We start from the raw sequence: 14973 nt of genomic DNA, 5'->3' as shown, positions 1-14973 counted from the left end.
TTTTAAGTTAAGGTGGAACCCTCTAGTACTTATATTCCCCTGGTCTGACCTCCAGTTGCTCAAGGTCATCTGTGGCAATGTAGTCAGTTGTTCTTTATTAAGTGCAGGAGTTTTTGCATATTCCAAATTGAAGAGGAATAGGAATGGTATTGTAAACTATTTCTTATCTAAAGTAATAAATTCTTTTTAGGTTATTTTAGTAAATATTTAGTTCAGAGTCAGTCTTGTAAATAGATAAAGTAGGCTGCAAACTGAATGTTGTGATTTAATGGATTCTAAGAATCTAAGTTCTTCATTTCCACCTCTTACATTCAGTTCAATGTTTCTGAAATTCAATTATTTGATATATATTTCTTTGGTTAAGAAACTTGTTAAAATATCAAGTGCTCCTAGGAGACGTATCAAATAAATCTTTGTTTTTTTTAATTTCATTGTTTTCATTTAGTCTAATTTTATTCGTGGTAACTTTGAAGTAAAGAACATATCATTCAGTAAAAAAAAATATGGTAAATACCTGGGGCGGCTAGGTGGCGCAGTAGATAGAGTACTGGTCCTGGAGTCAGGAGTACCTGAATTCAAATCTGGCCTCATACACTTAATAATTACCTAGCTGTGTGGCCTTGGGCAAGCCACTTAACCCCATATGCCTTGCAAAAACTAAAAAAAAAAAAAAAAAGGTAAATACAACATATCTTTCCATCCACAAGTTTTAATCTACAATAATGATGTACCTATTATATTGTTGCATATGTCTAACATTGCAATATAAAATATAGAAATAGTTAAGATTTTATAATTTTTCTTTGCAGTTAGAAAAAAATGCCCCCCAAATGCAAATTTTTATAAAGCAGGGGTTCTTAAACTGAGATATCTGAACTTAAAATTTTTTTCATGACTATATGTCAATATAATCAGTTTCCTTTGTAGTCTTATATACTTTATTTTATGCATTTAAAAATATTATTTTATGAAAAGGTCTATAGGCTTTACCAGACTGCTAAAGCTGATATTATATGAAAAAAAATTAAGAGCCCCTGCTATATGCAAGTGAACATTTTACTTATCATGAACACACAAATAAATTGGGTATGTGGACAGACTCAGAATAAGGTGCCATTATATTTAGCTATGTAGGTATCTTAATATAGACTAAAAAACCTAGAACCAGAAATCAGAGCTCAGAACAATAGTAAGGCAAGTCAGCTTTATTGAGGGGAGATACAAAATGCAAAATGAAGTACAATCAGGAAGAATCACTAAAACAGTACACGTATGCTTGACTTCAGTGTGGAATTGGATACCCTCTTCCCAAATAGTAAAGTGGGTTTTTATAGGGTTCTTATTTAAGTCTAGCAGGACCAGGCTTAGGGAGAAGGGAGCAAGATATCCAAGTCTGGAGACTGGTGCTAATTGTGGGAAGAAAAGACTCCTAGGGAAATGGGGGTTAGACAATATTCACTTTCTACAGTAAGATATAGGGGAGAAAGGGATTTTGACTCAATTTACTGCTGGTCCTATACTGACAATGACTAGGAGTTTTGCATTTCCAACTTTTCCTTTAGGAGGTTGTTGTCTAACTTATAATGGGTAACAAACAATAGGATTAAATGGGGAAAATATATTTATTGGCAAATAACACATTTGAAAATTTACCTTTCTGTAACTGAGTTGAGAAACAATGCTGATTTGCTAAAATAAACAAAAAGTGGGTTTTTAACACTTTTCTGTAACATTTTTCTGTATACCAGAACATTTATAGTGATTCTTATCAAGAAGTTGCTACTATCACACTAGATAAAGTAATATTTTATTGTAAGGCATTATGGGTAGTATGTTTTACCACATACTTGTTATCTTGAAGATGATAACATATGTCAGATTTGGCATTCATTTTGACTGCTATTTCTATTATGTGTTTTAAGAAATACAATATAAACAACTGAAAATATTCTTGAGTAAAAATTTTTTTTAATAAAAGTCCCAGATATTTTGTCAATCTTTTGCATCTTAATGTGAGTGAATTTAAGGGCAGAATATGTAGCAGTAAACAGAAAAAAACCCCAAGAGGTCCTCTGGACCCTTCTAGGTAAATTATGGGCAATTAGGGTCAAATCTGGTCTCAGAACTTGCTGTTTGACCCTGGGCAAGTCATTCAACCCTTTTGCCTTGGGTTCCTTATTTTAAAAATGAACTAGGGAAGAAAATGGCAAACCATTCCAGTATCTTTGCCAAGAAAACTCTAAGTGGGGTCATGAAGAGTCAGATATGATTGAAAAATGACTGAACACCTAGATGGCATCCAATGTGACTGGTTCTAAGAAACAAGGTCAACTTGTATATAAACCGGCTTTTACTAAGATCACTTTAATTTTTGCATAATACTTTATTTACATTATCTCATTTAATTCTCACAGCAAAGCTGTGAGGTTGAGGCTGTTATCATCAGCTCCATCTTATAGATTTGAGGGATTCACCCAGGAACACACAGCTAGTAAATATATGAGGTAGAATTTGAACTAAGGCCTTATTAACTCCAAATCTTGCACTTACCAATTTTGTGCCACATGGGTTGTCTCTTAGATGCTTATTTTGGAAATAGAAACCTTCTTGTTAAGTCTGCATGATCATTTCTATGTGTAAGGATTCTCTGGTGATTTCCACATTAATAATACACATGTGGGGTTTTATTTTGGGGCCACAGGGATTTAGAGCAAGTCCTCGTCATACCAGAAGAAGGGTAGCAGCCCGCCTAGAAGAAACTGAGCCTTTAGCAGAAGTGCACCATCAGAGTGAACAAGAAACTTCAGTGAGAAAAAGAAAACTCAAGAAAAGCAGTCGAGTTCAGCCAGAATTTTACCACTCTGTTCAAGTTCCTTCAACTAGAAAACCTGTGAGTATAAATCATCTTTTTAAGAAAAATGTGAAATTCAACATCTAGTCACGTTTTGTTTTTTATTTAGAATGTTTAAAAATGTTGGATGTAGTCACACAGCCTAGCAGACCGTGCCTAGTGATAATGAGTTTGTTTCCTTGACACTCATGCATTTGTAAAATTTGGCTCTGGAAAAGATAGAAAATAAAACTTGTATGTTTTAATTTAGCATTACATGATGATGGTAATTTTAAAAAAGCTCCATAAAAAATCTAAGTTTTTTGTGGCTCAGTACAGGTTACGTTATTATTGTCATTCATGAATCATGCCAACACAGGGGTATGTCATTGATTTGAAGAGATAATTAAATAATTTTAAATTATGAAAACAGCATTGACCTAGAATGATCATGTATAGGACTATTGATATCTTAGTCCACAGTTTCATTTTTTTTCCTAAAGAAAGGAAAAATTTATGCTCATTGGAGAGAGGAAAAAAACAAGCAGTTGGAAAAATGTCTTTCTGAATCTTGTTTCCTCTCCTTTGCTTTTTTCCCCCCATCATGGCCACGTGGATCAGTAACACAGTAATTAACTCTCAAACCTAATCACCAATCTTTTATACACTCTACAAATTTATAAGATCTAACTGTGTGTTTGTAAAGGCACTTATATTATGGACTTAAAAATTGACATCTCTGATAACTCAAAAGCTATGGTTGGAGAGGCAGAGTTAATAGAGCTAGCCTTAGAACAAGAAAGACTCAGATTCTGGTCCTAATTTTGACACATACTGACTTGTGACAAATCACAAACCCCTCCCTACTCATGTTCTCAAAGTGTGATACACCCAAGACCAGTAAGAGGGCCCTTGAGATCAAAACTCTTTTCATAATAATAATAAATCATTATTTGCTATTAAAATATTCTTCCCTTTTCCAAGTAAGTACTGTGTGAGGCAGGATTTTTTTCATACACTTCAACCAAAACAAAATAACACAACATGTTGAAGACAAAAGCAAATATGAAACTTCAGCTGTCTTCTATTAAGTCAAATATTCAAGAATTTTGCAAAAATATATAAAACAGTAACACCTTTTCACTAAAAGTTCTTGATTTGGGAAAGATAGTTATTTTTAACAAAACTATTTATATTACTGAGTAATTGAATTTATTACTTAAATCATTTAATAAACAAATTTTTAAATTATTTTCTAAATTTTAATATTTAATATGAATTGATAGTTGAGATAACAATAGATATCCAGTAGTAAGCTGGTTTATCAATTAGCTCCCTGGGGGGAGGGGGGAATGCTTAGGACACACATACATTTTATCCACATTATTAACATTTTATCTATCACCTTCTTAAGTTAAAACAACCAACAAACAAATCAAGCCCTGATTTGTAGCATTTGCAGATTTCTGAAATATAAATATTTACAATGAAAATTTAATAACGGGGCAAAACTGATGAATTGGCTTTAGCACATCTTTGGGCATATATAGATAGATAGATAGATAGATAGATAGATAGATAGATAGATAGATAGATAGATAGATAGATGTAGATATGTCCCATAAAAACAAAAGCTCTTTACATTCCTCAATATATTTTAAGAGTGTAAAGGGATCCTAAGGCCAAAAAGTGTAAGAAACTTTTAGGTAACTTGAAGAGATTGTAAATAGCAGAGAAGGTATCCAACTGCACACTAGCAGAGGAAGTTTTCTGACCAGGAAATCATAAATCTAACCCTATTATAATCTTTAGTTGAATAACCAAGACATCTCACACCATTATGGAGCTTAGAAAGTTCTTTTGAGTTCCTTCAATCTTTAGACCTTTAAACTTTTTATGAACTGCTTAGCATTGCTGAGATTATGGTCATGAGCATCACTATCATGTGCCACTGTTAAGTTTGTGTTTGCTGCCAAGGATGCCTAATATCCTTCTAGTTTCTGCACACTCTCTCTGCGTTTGGCTGCAGAATGATGATTTTAGTCTAGTATATCTGCCCATCTACAAGACAAAATTCAGACCAAAGCTAGACTCAGGACAAAGAATCAGAAAGAATCCTTACAGAAGCTAATTTCCATAACATCAGTCCAGGAAAGTTTTAAAAACAATAGATTATTTATCTTAAAAAACTAGACAAATGTTCAATTTCCTTCTAGGACTTCCTTGTCTTGGGTGTGACTGTTAATTGAGTTATTTTTTTAGAGAAAAATCTTTGGGCAGCTAGGTGGCGCAGTGGATAGAGCACTGGTCCTGGAGTCGGGAGTACCTGAGTTCAAATCTGCCCTCAGACACTTAATAATTACCTAGCTGTGTGGCCTTGGGCAAGCCACTTAACCCCATTTGCCTTGCAAAAACCTAAAAAAAATATAGAAAAAAAATCTTTTTTTCAGTTGAAAGGGGCTGTATCATCAAGGGAAACCCAGTTCCTTCTTAGGCTGTGTGAGATAGTGGAAAGAGTCCTATATTTTAAAATCTGCTCTATTCTTTACTCCCTATCTGGCCTTGGCATGTTACATTCCTCTCTTGGACCTAACTGTTATATGGAGGAGTTGGATTAGATGACCTCCAAGGCCTGTTCTTGTTCTAAATCTTTTGATCCTAAGAACAGGGAGCTATCCACAAAGTAGAATCCTGGTGAGAGGAGAATATGGTGTCAAAGCCATCAGTGAAATATTAGCCCTCATTGTACAAGAAAATATCCTTTGATAATCTGGTCCTTTCTAGTCCTCACTTATTTTTGTCTTTTTTCTCTGGTGATTCAAAATAGAGTTTTAAAAGGAGATCTTCACTGCCATCTAGAGTCTTTTGATTTCCTTTTCATAAAGATGCAGTCAGTTAGTTACTCATACTATCTACCACTTAGCAAAGGTGAAAGGACTTGGATTTATGTTAGTGGAGGACCTGCAGTGAGTTGAGCATCCCTACCCTGAAAGGTGCTAAGAGGCCTTTTATGGGTGTTCTAAATCTCTTTTTCATGTTGTAGACTCCTTTGACAGTCTGGGGAAGCCTCTAGCCTCTTCTCAAAATAATCTTGGTTTTTGAAAAAATTCATAATGAAAGGAAATGCTGTCTTTTAATCTGCAGTTAGTAAAAATAAAGATGTAATTTTTTTTCCCATCCAAGTTCATGGACCCCTTGAAATCTCTCTATAATTCTTTGTTCATAGACCCCATGAACACTTATTTGCCCTGTTGTCTCTGAATTTAGAGCATGAAGTTTGGAAATACTTTAACCACCAATTAATAAAAAATATATATTTAATGGATGATGGTACAATGAAAAGTACACGGATTTTGCAGTCAGGGGAACTGGATCCAAATGTGCCTCTGATGAGCTCTACCTATGTGACCTTGGACAAGTCACTTACCTTATGTAGGCCTTGGCCTCCTCATCTGTCTAATAAAGGGGTTGGGTTTGATGAGGTTCCTTTTAATTCTAGACCTATTATGTTACTACTTGCAAGGCATAAATGTGAGACATAAGAAGAAAAAAGAATAAATACAAATTCACAGTTTCTTTTCTTAGTCTCATTGTTATCTAGTTGGGAAGATATGACATCTATGGTAGAAGTAACTAAGCCAGAGTTCACTGATGGGTTTCGAACCCATTGGTGAGTTAGTGGGGGGTGTTTACTCCAACCATGTGAAGACGTCCCCTGGAAGAATGGGTAGATGAGAGCAATTTGTTTCAAAGGCCATGAAGGTGTTGGTCTTGATCAGACACCAAAGTTACCAATGTCATCCATTGCATCCTGGGTCATCTTCAGCAATCTTGACTGTTGTCTTATCCCCGAACATGAGGAACTTAGAGACAGTTCAATAATAGGGAATTATATTGGGAATCAAAGAACTGCTATAAATATAAAAAAGGTACAAAGGTACAAAGTCCTATCAAAAATATGTCAAATACTACAAGACCTCAAGAGAAGTAGATCCTTTTCATTTGGGATGGCAGGAAAAGCTTGATAGAGTAGTATCAATCTGAGCTGGGTTTTGAAAAATGAATATGTTTAGGATAATTAGAGTAAAATTGGAGAAACTGTGTGAGCAAAGGTTCACAGGCAGGAAAAACATAAGAAATATTTGGGGAGACACAATGAGTTGTTTGGCTGGAGCAACTTTCATACAGTTAAGTATGATTAATTATCACCTTCCTCACAAATTTGTTGTGGGGATAAAATGTTAAGTGCTTTGCAAACTTTAATGAGCTATATAAATTTTAGCTGGTACTATGAGAAATCAGTTTGGCTAGTCAGATCATGGAGGAAATTGAAACCAGGTTAAAGAGTTTAAGGATATATCCTATAGACATTTTGAGCAGGGAAAGGCTTGAGGAAAACAGTGTAGTAAGAATATACTTTTTATATTCTTTGTTACTTTGTTGATGTTTTGTGGGGAAGGATGGAAAGAGTAAACTAGATGTCATTATTTTTCACTTGCTTTGGGGAAGAGATTTAGGAATGACAGTTTTGTCCCTTTTCTTTTTGGTATTGCATCTTCCAGTTCTGTTGTAACATTATTTTTGGCACAAATCAGCACTAGCATTGTTTCTATAAACACTGATACAGCCCCATACCTCCACTCACATTTTCCTGGTTATTGTTCTTGCTATATCTATTATCTTTTCCTAAGCAAGCTCTTCTGTATTTATAGCCTCTGCCCCTTTTGCACCACTTCAGTCTCTGGGGAGGGGAAGATTAGGTTCATAGTTTAGCTTGGTTCCCATAGGTCATGGTCATATTTTCAAGTCTCAGACTCTCCTTTGGGCCCAGATTCAAGGCACTCTGGCTTCATTGGGCTTTCCTGCCAGGCTTTTGGGCTGCATCATTCTGCCTGCCAGCCTGCCTTGAAGGTTGGCATGGTTCAAACTCCTGGATCCTATGAGGCTCACCTCTGACGCAAAATGAGGATGATGAATAATACAAAATAGAAACAACTGAACTACACCTCTCTATGCCCCCTTATGCCCCTTCTTCTCTCCTTCCCAGGTTCATTTTTAGAGCCAGAGATAGGGCAAAAGAGAGGGGTCAGAAGAAGGAAACTCCTTCATGGGAATCCTAATTATTATTCCCTGGATGTAGCAGATAAAAGTGACCAAAAGAGAGATGGAAAAAGTATACTCTGAGTACCTGGCAAAAAAGCAAGCACCTATCCACTCATTCATTAACAACTTCTGGAGTGAACAGTTATTACTAACAGTTTCCCAGTTTTTAGTCCAGGTATGAATTTATGGAAATAGATGTCTCATGGTTCTGGGCTGGATTGTATTAGATCCAATTAATGCCAGTGAGAGCCTTGCTTGTGCAAATAAGATAACATATGAAAAAGCTTTGCCAGTAACCTTCCTAGGTCTCATTTTCCCCAACATAAAGTGAGGTAGACGGTCCAATTAAGTGTCCTCAGAGGTCACTTACAGCTTTACATCAATTGTCTTTTGACACTGTAAAAAAAAAAACTAAAATAATTACATAAATGTGAGTTATTATTATTGGTATGATGAAAAGTACATGGATTTTGCAGTCGGGGAACTGGATCCAAATGTGCCTCTGATGAGCTCTACCTATGTGACCTTGGACAAGTCACTTACCTTATGTAGGCCTTGGCATCCTCATCTGTCTAATAAAGGGGTTGGGTTTGATGAGGTTTCTTTTCATTATCATATATTATATTATAATGATTATATCTTTTGTGCATATAGTCTACACAAGCAAAGCCAAAGCAAAAAAAAAAATGACAGGATACATTTGGAGTGTAAAAAAACACTAAAGTGGAGACTTGGAAGCAACATAAAAATGAATCATCTGTGGTGACTCAGCTTTCTATGAGAAAAGAATTTATATTAGAGACTCAGTATTTCTAGTGGTGAAGTTAGGGCTCAAGATGTGAATGATTTATCTGATAATGGTTCAGCTTTGAAAGAGTAAAAGGATGTTGGTAAAAATAGTGGGAAACATTAGAAGACCTGACAATGCATTTTCAACTCTCTCATGTTTTGTATATCCTCTTAATGAAGGAGCTATGGGTTGTAAAGAACTTATATTTTTTGCTTCTGTGGCTGCACTGATCTCTTTGTTCTTTTAATATTCAGTTGTGCTATCAGGAAATTCATAATTTATACTTCAGATGTACTCACTGAAATTTATAATGGATGTGGTCTATTATAAACTCAATAAATAATAAGCACATAGATAATTGAATCCCTTCGGAGAGTTAAAATATTCAAGTCAGCTAAGACTTTTTAATGTTGTTCAGCGGTCTTTTTAGTTGTGTCCAACTCTTTATGATCCCATTTGGGATTTTCTTAGCAAAGATATTGGATTGATTTGCCATTTCATTCTCCAGCTCCTTTTACAAAAGAGGAAACAGAGGCTCACAGGGTTAAGTGACTTGTCCAAAGTTACACAGCTAGTGAGAGCCTGAGGTCAGATATGAAATCAGGAAGATGAGTCTTCCTAACTCCAGAGCTGGTACTTTAATTACTGTGTTATCTTGCTTGTCCTAATACACATCAAGCCCTTTCTTTGTGCATACTGCTATGTCTGGTGTTTTGGTGTATTCATGGATGAATGAGATGCTTCCCTGCTGCCATCAAGGAGCTTATAATCTAACAGGGATGACACATATACAAAGAGATATAACATAAGGGATATTGTGATATCTACTATATGAGAAATATAAATTTCATGCATACCCAGAGAAAGGAGGTACCAGTTCTTTTGACTGGTGGAGATCACTTTGGCAAGGAGACATTAAGCAGGACCTGGACTAACGAACTAGAGGAGAAATGGAAGGACATTCCAGATAAAGGGAAGATTATATTAACAATGTCATGGAGGCAAAAAGAAAACCCCAAAATGTGTTCAGGGAATAGTATATAGTCTGATTGGAGCATAAGTGACTTGTGGATGACAAGATCTCCATTAATGGTCCTTTACCATCTATAGAACAGAATAATAACAGATATAATATCTCTTGCTAATTGGATATTCAAGGTAACATTTGGATTTCATTCTATAGATAATATAGAGTCATTGAAAGTTTCTGAGCAGTGGAATGACATAGTCAAAGCTTTACCTTAGGATCTAAGGAACTGAACAGTTAAAGGATTTGTTTCAGTAAGTACTGTATTTATCTGAACATAGAAACACACTATTGAGGCAGGCAGGTGGTACAGTGATAGAGTGTTGGACTTGGAGTCAGGAACACCTGAATTCAAATCTGGCCTCAGTTACTTAATAGATTTGGGCAAGTCTGTCTCAGTTTCTCTATTTGTAAAATGGGGATAATCTTGGATTATTGTGAGGATAAAATAAAAATAATTTGTAAAATACTTATAGCTTAGGGCCTGGTACATTTTTATTGTTCAGTTATTTCATTTGTTTCACTCTTTGTACTCTCATTTGGGGTTTTCTTGGCAGAGATATTGCAATGGCTTGCCAGTTCTTTCTCTAGTTTGTTTTACAGATGAAGAACTGAGGCCAACTGGGTTAAGTGACTTGCCTAGGATCCCACAGCTAGTAACCATCTGAGGCCTTATTTCAATTCATGAAGATGAATCTTCCTTACTCCAGGCCTGGTACTCTCTCCCCTGTGCCACCTAACTGCCCCTGCCTGGTATGTTGGAAGGGCTTAATAAATGTTTGACTAAAAAAATCTTTTATCTTGTCACACATCCAATATAACTCATGAAAAATTTGTATTTCCCTATTAATGTCTGTTTTTATTTTTTTTTGGCAAGAAGCCTCATTTTAGTGATTATAGTCCATATTCATATTCATTTGAAATTTACTGAGGGGCGACTAGGTGGCTCAGTGGGTAAAAGCGCCGGCCGTGGAGTCAGGAGTGCCTGGGTTCAGATCCGGTCTCAGACACTTAATAATTGCCTGGCTGTGTGTCCTTGCGCAAGTTACTTAGCCCCATTTGCCTTGCAAAAACCTAAAAAAAAAAAAAAAAAAAGAAATTTACTGAGACTCCATTCAATGAGTTAATCAACAAGCATATTTTATGTGTTTTCTGTGTCAGACCCTGTGTTAAGTGCTAAGAATAAAAAGAAAGACTCCAGGAGCTTATATTCTTTTTTAGCTTTATTAAAGAAAATCATGTTCTGAAATCTCTCAATGAGAAAGCAGGCAACATGGTATCTATAATACATGTGAGGTCATAAAAAACATGTTTCCATATTAGCCATGTTGCAAAGAAGAAGGAAAGAGAAACATAAAGTGAAACAATTGTGCTTCAATTTGCACTCAGAATTCACTAGTTTTTTCCCTGAAAGTGAATAGCAACAGAGTCCTTAGAGATTACTTTGGATCATTATATCAAACAGAGTAGTTGCACAGTTGACCTTCATGAAAATATTACTACTACTGTTGTCCTGCTTCTCTTGGTTTCACTTTGTATCAATTTATTATTTTTTTAAGCTATTCATTTCTTATTTTAAGCCATCATTTCTTATATTACCATAGCATTTCCAGCACAATCATATACCACCACTTATTCAGTCATTCCCTAATTAACAAGTATCCCCTCAGTTTCCAGTTTTTTTTGTCTTCACAAAAAGAGTTGCTATAAATAATGGGGTAAATATAAGGGTTTTTTTTCTGTTTCTTTGATCTCTTTGGGATGCAGACCTAGTGTTGCTGTTTGCTCAGTTTGATAACTTTGTGGGCATAGTTCCAATTGTTCTTGGAGCTTTCATTCTAATGGGAGAGACAAATATACATACAAGATCTATACAAAGTAGCTGGAAAGCAATCTCAAGGGTACAGAAGATGGACTGAGTCTTGAAGAAAGTCAGGGAAGCCAGGAAACTGAAAAGAAAAGGGAAAGCTATTCCCACAGACCTGGGAATAGCTATTGAATAAACATGGAGTCAGGAGATGATGTATCCTGTTCATTAAACATCAGCAATGTCAATGTTGCTGGATCATAAAATTTGTGAGAGAAAGTAAGGTACAGGAAGGCTTGAAAGATAATGACCATTCCTAGTACATGATAAAATTATTTAGAACCTTACTTTTTTAGTGCTTCAAAAGATGTGCTTTCATTTGCTTGTATATTTCCTCAGCCATCGTATTTCACATCTGCTCCATACATTAGCATATAGTTAAGTAGCATTAATGCCTTTTTTAAAATATCACAATCATTTCCTGATATACCCTTTCCCCAAATGAACCTTCCACTGTGACAAAAGAAAACAGATAAGCAAAAGTAACTGCTATAATTCCCTCATCTGACAGTTTAAATATTTTCTCTCTTTTATTTTATTTTATTTTTTTAGGTTTTTGCAAGGCAAATGAGGTGAAGTGGCTTGCCCAAGGCCACACAGCTAGGTAATTATTAAGTGTCTGAGGCTATATTTGAACTCAGGTACTCCTGACCCCAGGGTGGTGCTCCATCCACTGTGCTACCTAGCTGCCCCTTAAATATTTTCTCTTTCATATAACTTTTTGGTAGACAGTTTTATGAGCTTCTGTTGTCAAAAAACTTTAGGATTGGGGGCTCACTTTTCTAGCTTGATCCTTAATGACAGACCACAGTACATTGTTATTTGAAGAGTAAGTGCCATCCACTAGATTTTGAACTTCATTGGCATAGCTTCTGAGAAATAACCTTGGGTCATTTTCACATGCCTAGGAGGTAACATATAAGTAGTGTTTTTCAAAACTATAGAGTTAAAAATAGAAATGATCCCCAACTGAAGTCAATATTTCTGCCTTTATGTATTTTTTAAGTAAAATGTCTGGCTTTCAAGGAGTTTTTAAAAATACTTGTTAAATAGATATACTTCCAAATAATACATCTAATGATATAAATTCAAATTTCAGCTAGCTGACTTATTTAACCTGCACCAGTTGGTTCAGAACCTATTTGAATCTCAGTTTCTCAGTAAAGCATAACTATTATCAGAACAAATGAATGGCTTAAATCTCTTCAAAAGAAAATTACATGTAAATTTTAACCTTTAAGTTTAACTTAGGGGCGGTTAGGTGGTATAGTGGATAGAGCATTGGCCCTGGAGTCAGGAGTACCTGAGTTCAAATCTGGCCTCAGACACTTAATAATTACCTAGCTGTGTGGTCTTGGGCAAGCCACTTAACCCCATTGCCTTGCAAAAAAAAGTTTAATTCAACCTAAAGTTTTAAACTTCTGCAAATGTTACTGAAATCTACAGATAATCTCCAATCTTATTTTAGCCATCATTTTCAATCTCTCATCATACTTCAGCAAAGCAGCATAATTTTTTCCTTTCCTAGGACGCCCTCTGCTGGACATAGTTACAAATAATAAAATAACGTGAAGGTAGACTGCAGTAGAGAAAACCAACATTTTTATTTTTGTTTTAGTTGCTGAGTTGTTTCGGTAGTGTCCAAATCTCCATGAAAAAAATGGGGCTTTCCTGGCAAAGATACTTGAGTGCTTTGCTATTTCCTTCTCCAGTTCATTTTATAGATGGGGAACTGAGGCAATAGGCTTGTGACTTGCCCAGAGTCTCACATCTAGTTAAGTACCTGGAGATTTGAATTTAGATCCTCTCTGACTCTTAAGCCTAGCTCTCTATAAACTCTGCCATCTCACTGCCAATATTTTTATATTATCTGTAAATAATTATATATTGAATATACATATGTAAATATGGCTCATATATACACACACTATATATACATATATGTAAATATTCATGTCTATATGAATATATAGTCAGACCTTTTATTTCATCAATCTAAGGAGCTCCAAGGAGGAACCTCTTGTTCTGCTGCAAATCAGCACCAACTCTGCAGTTTATAGAGTTTCCTGGGACCCCAAGAGATTAAATGACTTGCTTGGTATCATTCAGCATGAGTTAGAAGCTTGGTATCATACAGCAAGAGTCAGAAGCAGAATTTGAACCTCATTTCCTATCTGCTCCCCAAATAAGTGAAAATGTATTGGAGGTATCTTCTGTCTTAGTTCCTCTGAAGAACCTCATCCTTGAAAACTAGAGAGAGAGCAGGAAAATAGATTTGAGTATAGATGACATCCACAGATGGTTTTAGATTTAAGTTGACTCCATGTCAAATGCTTACATTTACCTTTAATGACCCCAGCTCTAAGATCATGGAGAATTGATTTTCCAAGGTGTCATGGTAAAAGAATATGGTTAAGACAGGGTAATAAATAATTCAAATAAATAACTCCAAAAACTCAAATAAATTTTGCTTATGCTGGAGGCAATATTGCCTCAGCAATATTTAAATATGCAGGCCATAAATAATTTTATTTCTCTTATTGGTAACACTCATGAAATTCTCATCCAATGAATGGGAAATACCAATGAGAATTTTTATTATGGAAGACTTTATTTCCATCTTATTCGAGAATTATGCATAATGGACTTTGCTGAGACTCTTGAGCTTTCCTGAGACACTAGAAAGCTATGCAGAAATAGTCCAGTGAGGAAACTTCCCCTGTCAGTGTGGAATAACAGTGTATTGCAATTTATGGGCAGGTGGGTGGTATGATGGATAGAGCCTTGGCCTTGAAATCAGAAAGACTCATCTTCCTGAACTGAAATCTGACCTCAAGCACTTAATAGTTATCTAAGCCTGGGCAAGTCACAACTCTTTTTTACCGTAGTTCCTCTTTTGTAAAATGAACTGGAAAAAGAAATGGCAAGTCACTCTAGTATCTTTCCTAAGGAAAACTCCAAATGGGGTCACAAAGAGTTGGATAGGACTGAAATGACTGAAGAACAACTTCAACTTCAACTGATACTTACCCACAGTCATATAACAAGTATGTATTAGAGATAGGTCAGCCATCCTGACTCGGAAGGATGCAATTCCTGATTTTCTGACTAGTACTTAATTCACCAGATAGGTAGGTGGTATAGTGAATAGAGTGCTAGACCTGGAGTCAGGAATTCCTGAGTTCAAATGAGACTGGAGACTATTATTAGGTGTGATCCTGGGCAAGTCATTTACCTCTGTTTGCTTCAGTTTCCTCATCTTTAAATGAACTGGAGAAAGAAATGGCAAACCAATTTAGTATCTTTCCCAAGAAAACTCTAAATGGTGTCACAAAGGATAGGACATAACTAAAATG

General features: G+C 35.6%; 1 protein-coding gene across 15 annotated transcripts in view; it reads left to right on the top strand.

Annotated features, from left to right (window-relative positions):
- Positions 1–14973, top strand: part of DST (dystonin) — a 592091-nt gene that overhangs the window by 86981 nt on the left and 490137 nt on the right. For all 15 annotated transcript variants that reach the window (XM_074237259.1, XM_074237251.1, XM_074237265.1 and 12 more), the window contains exon 3: positions 2702–2890. In XM_074237259.1, the coding sequence (XP_074093360.1) occupies positions 2702–2890 (189 nt within the window). The remainder of the gene's footprint in view (positions 1–2701; positions 2891–14973) is intronic.

Source organism: Macrotis lagotis, chromosome 5, assembly GCF_037893015.1.
Source record: "Macrotis lagotis isolate mMagLag1 chromosome 5, bilby.v1.9.chrom.fasta, whole genome shotgun sequence".
NCBI lineage: Eukaryota > Metazoa > Chordata > Mammalia > Peramelemorphia > Peramelidae > Macrotis > Macrotis lagotis.
Note: the sequence above shows the minus strand (reverse complement) of the source record. Positions and strands in the feature narration are given on the sequence as shown.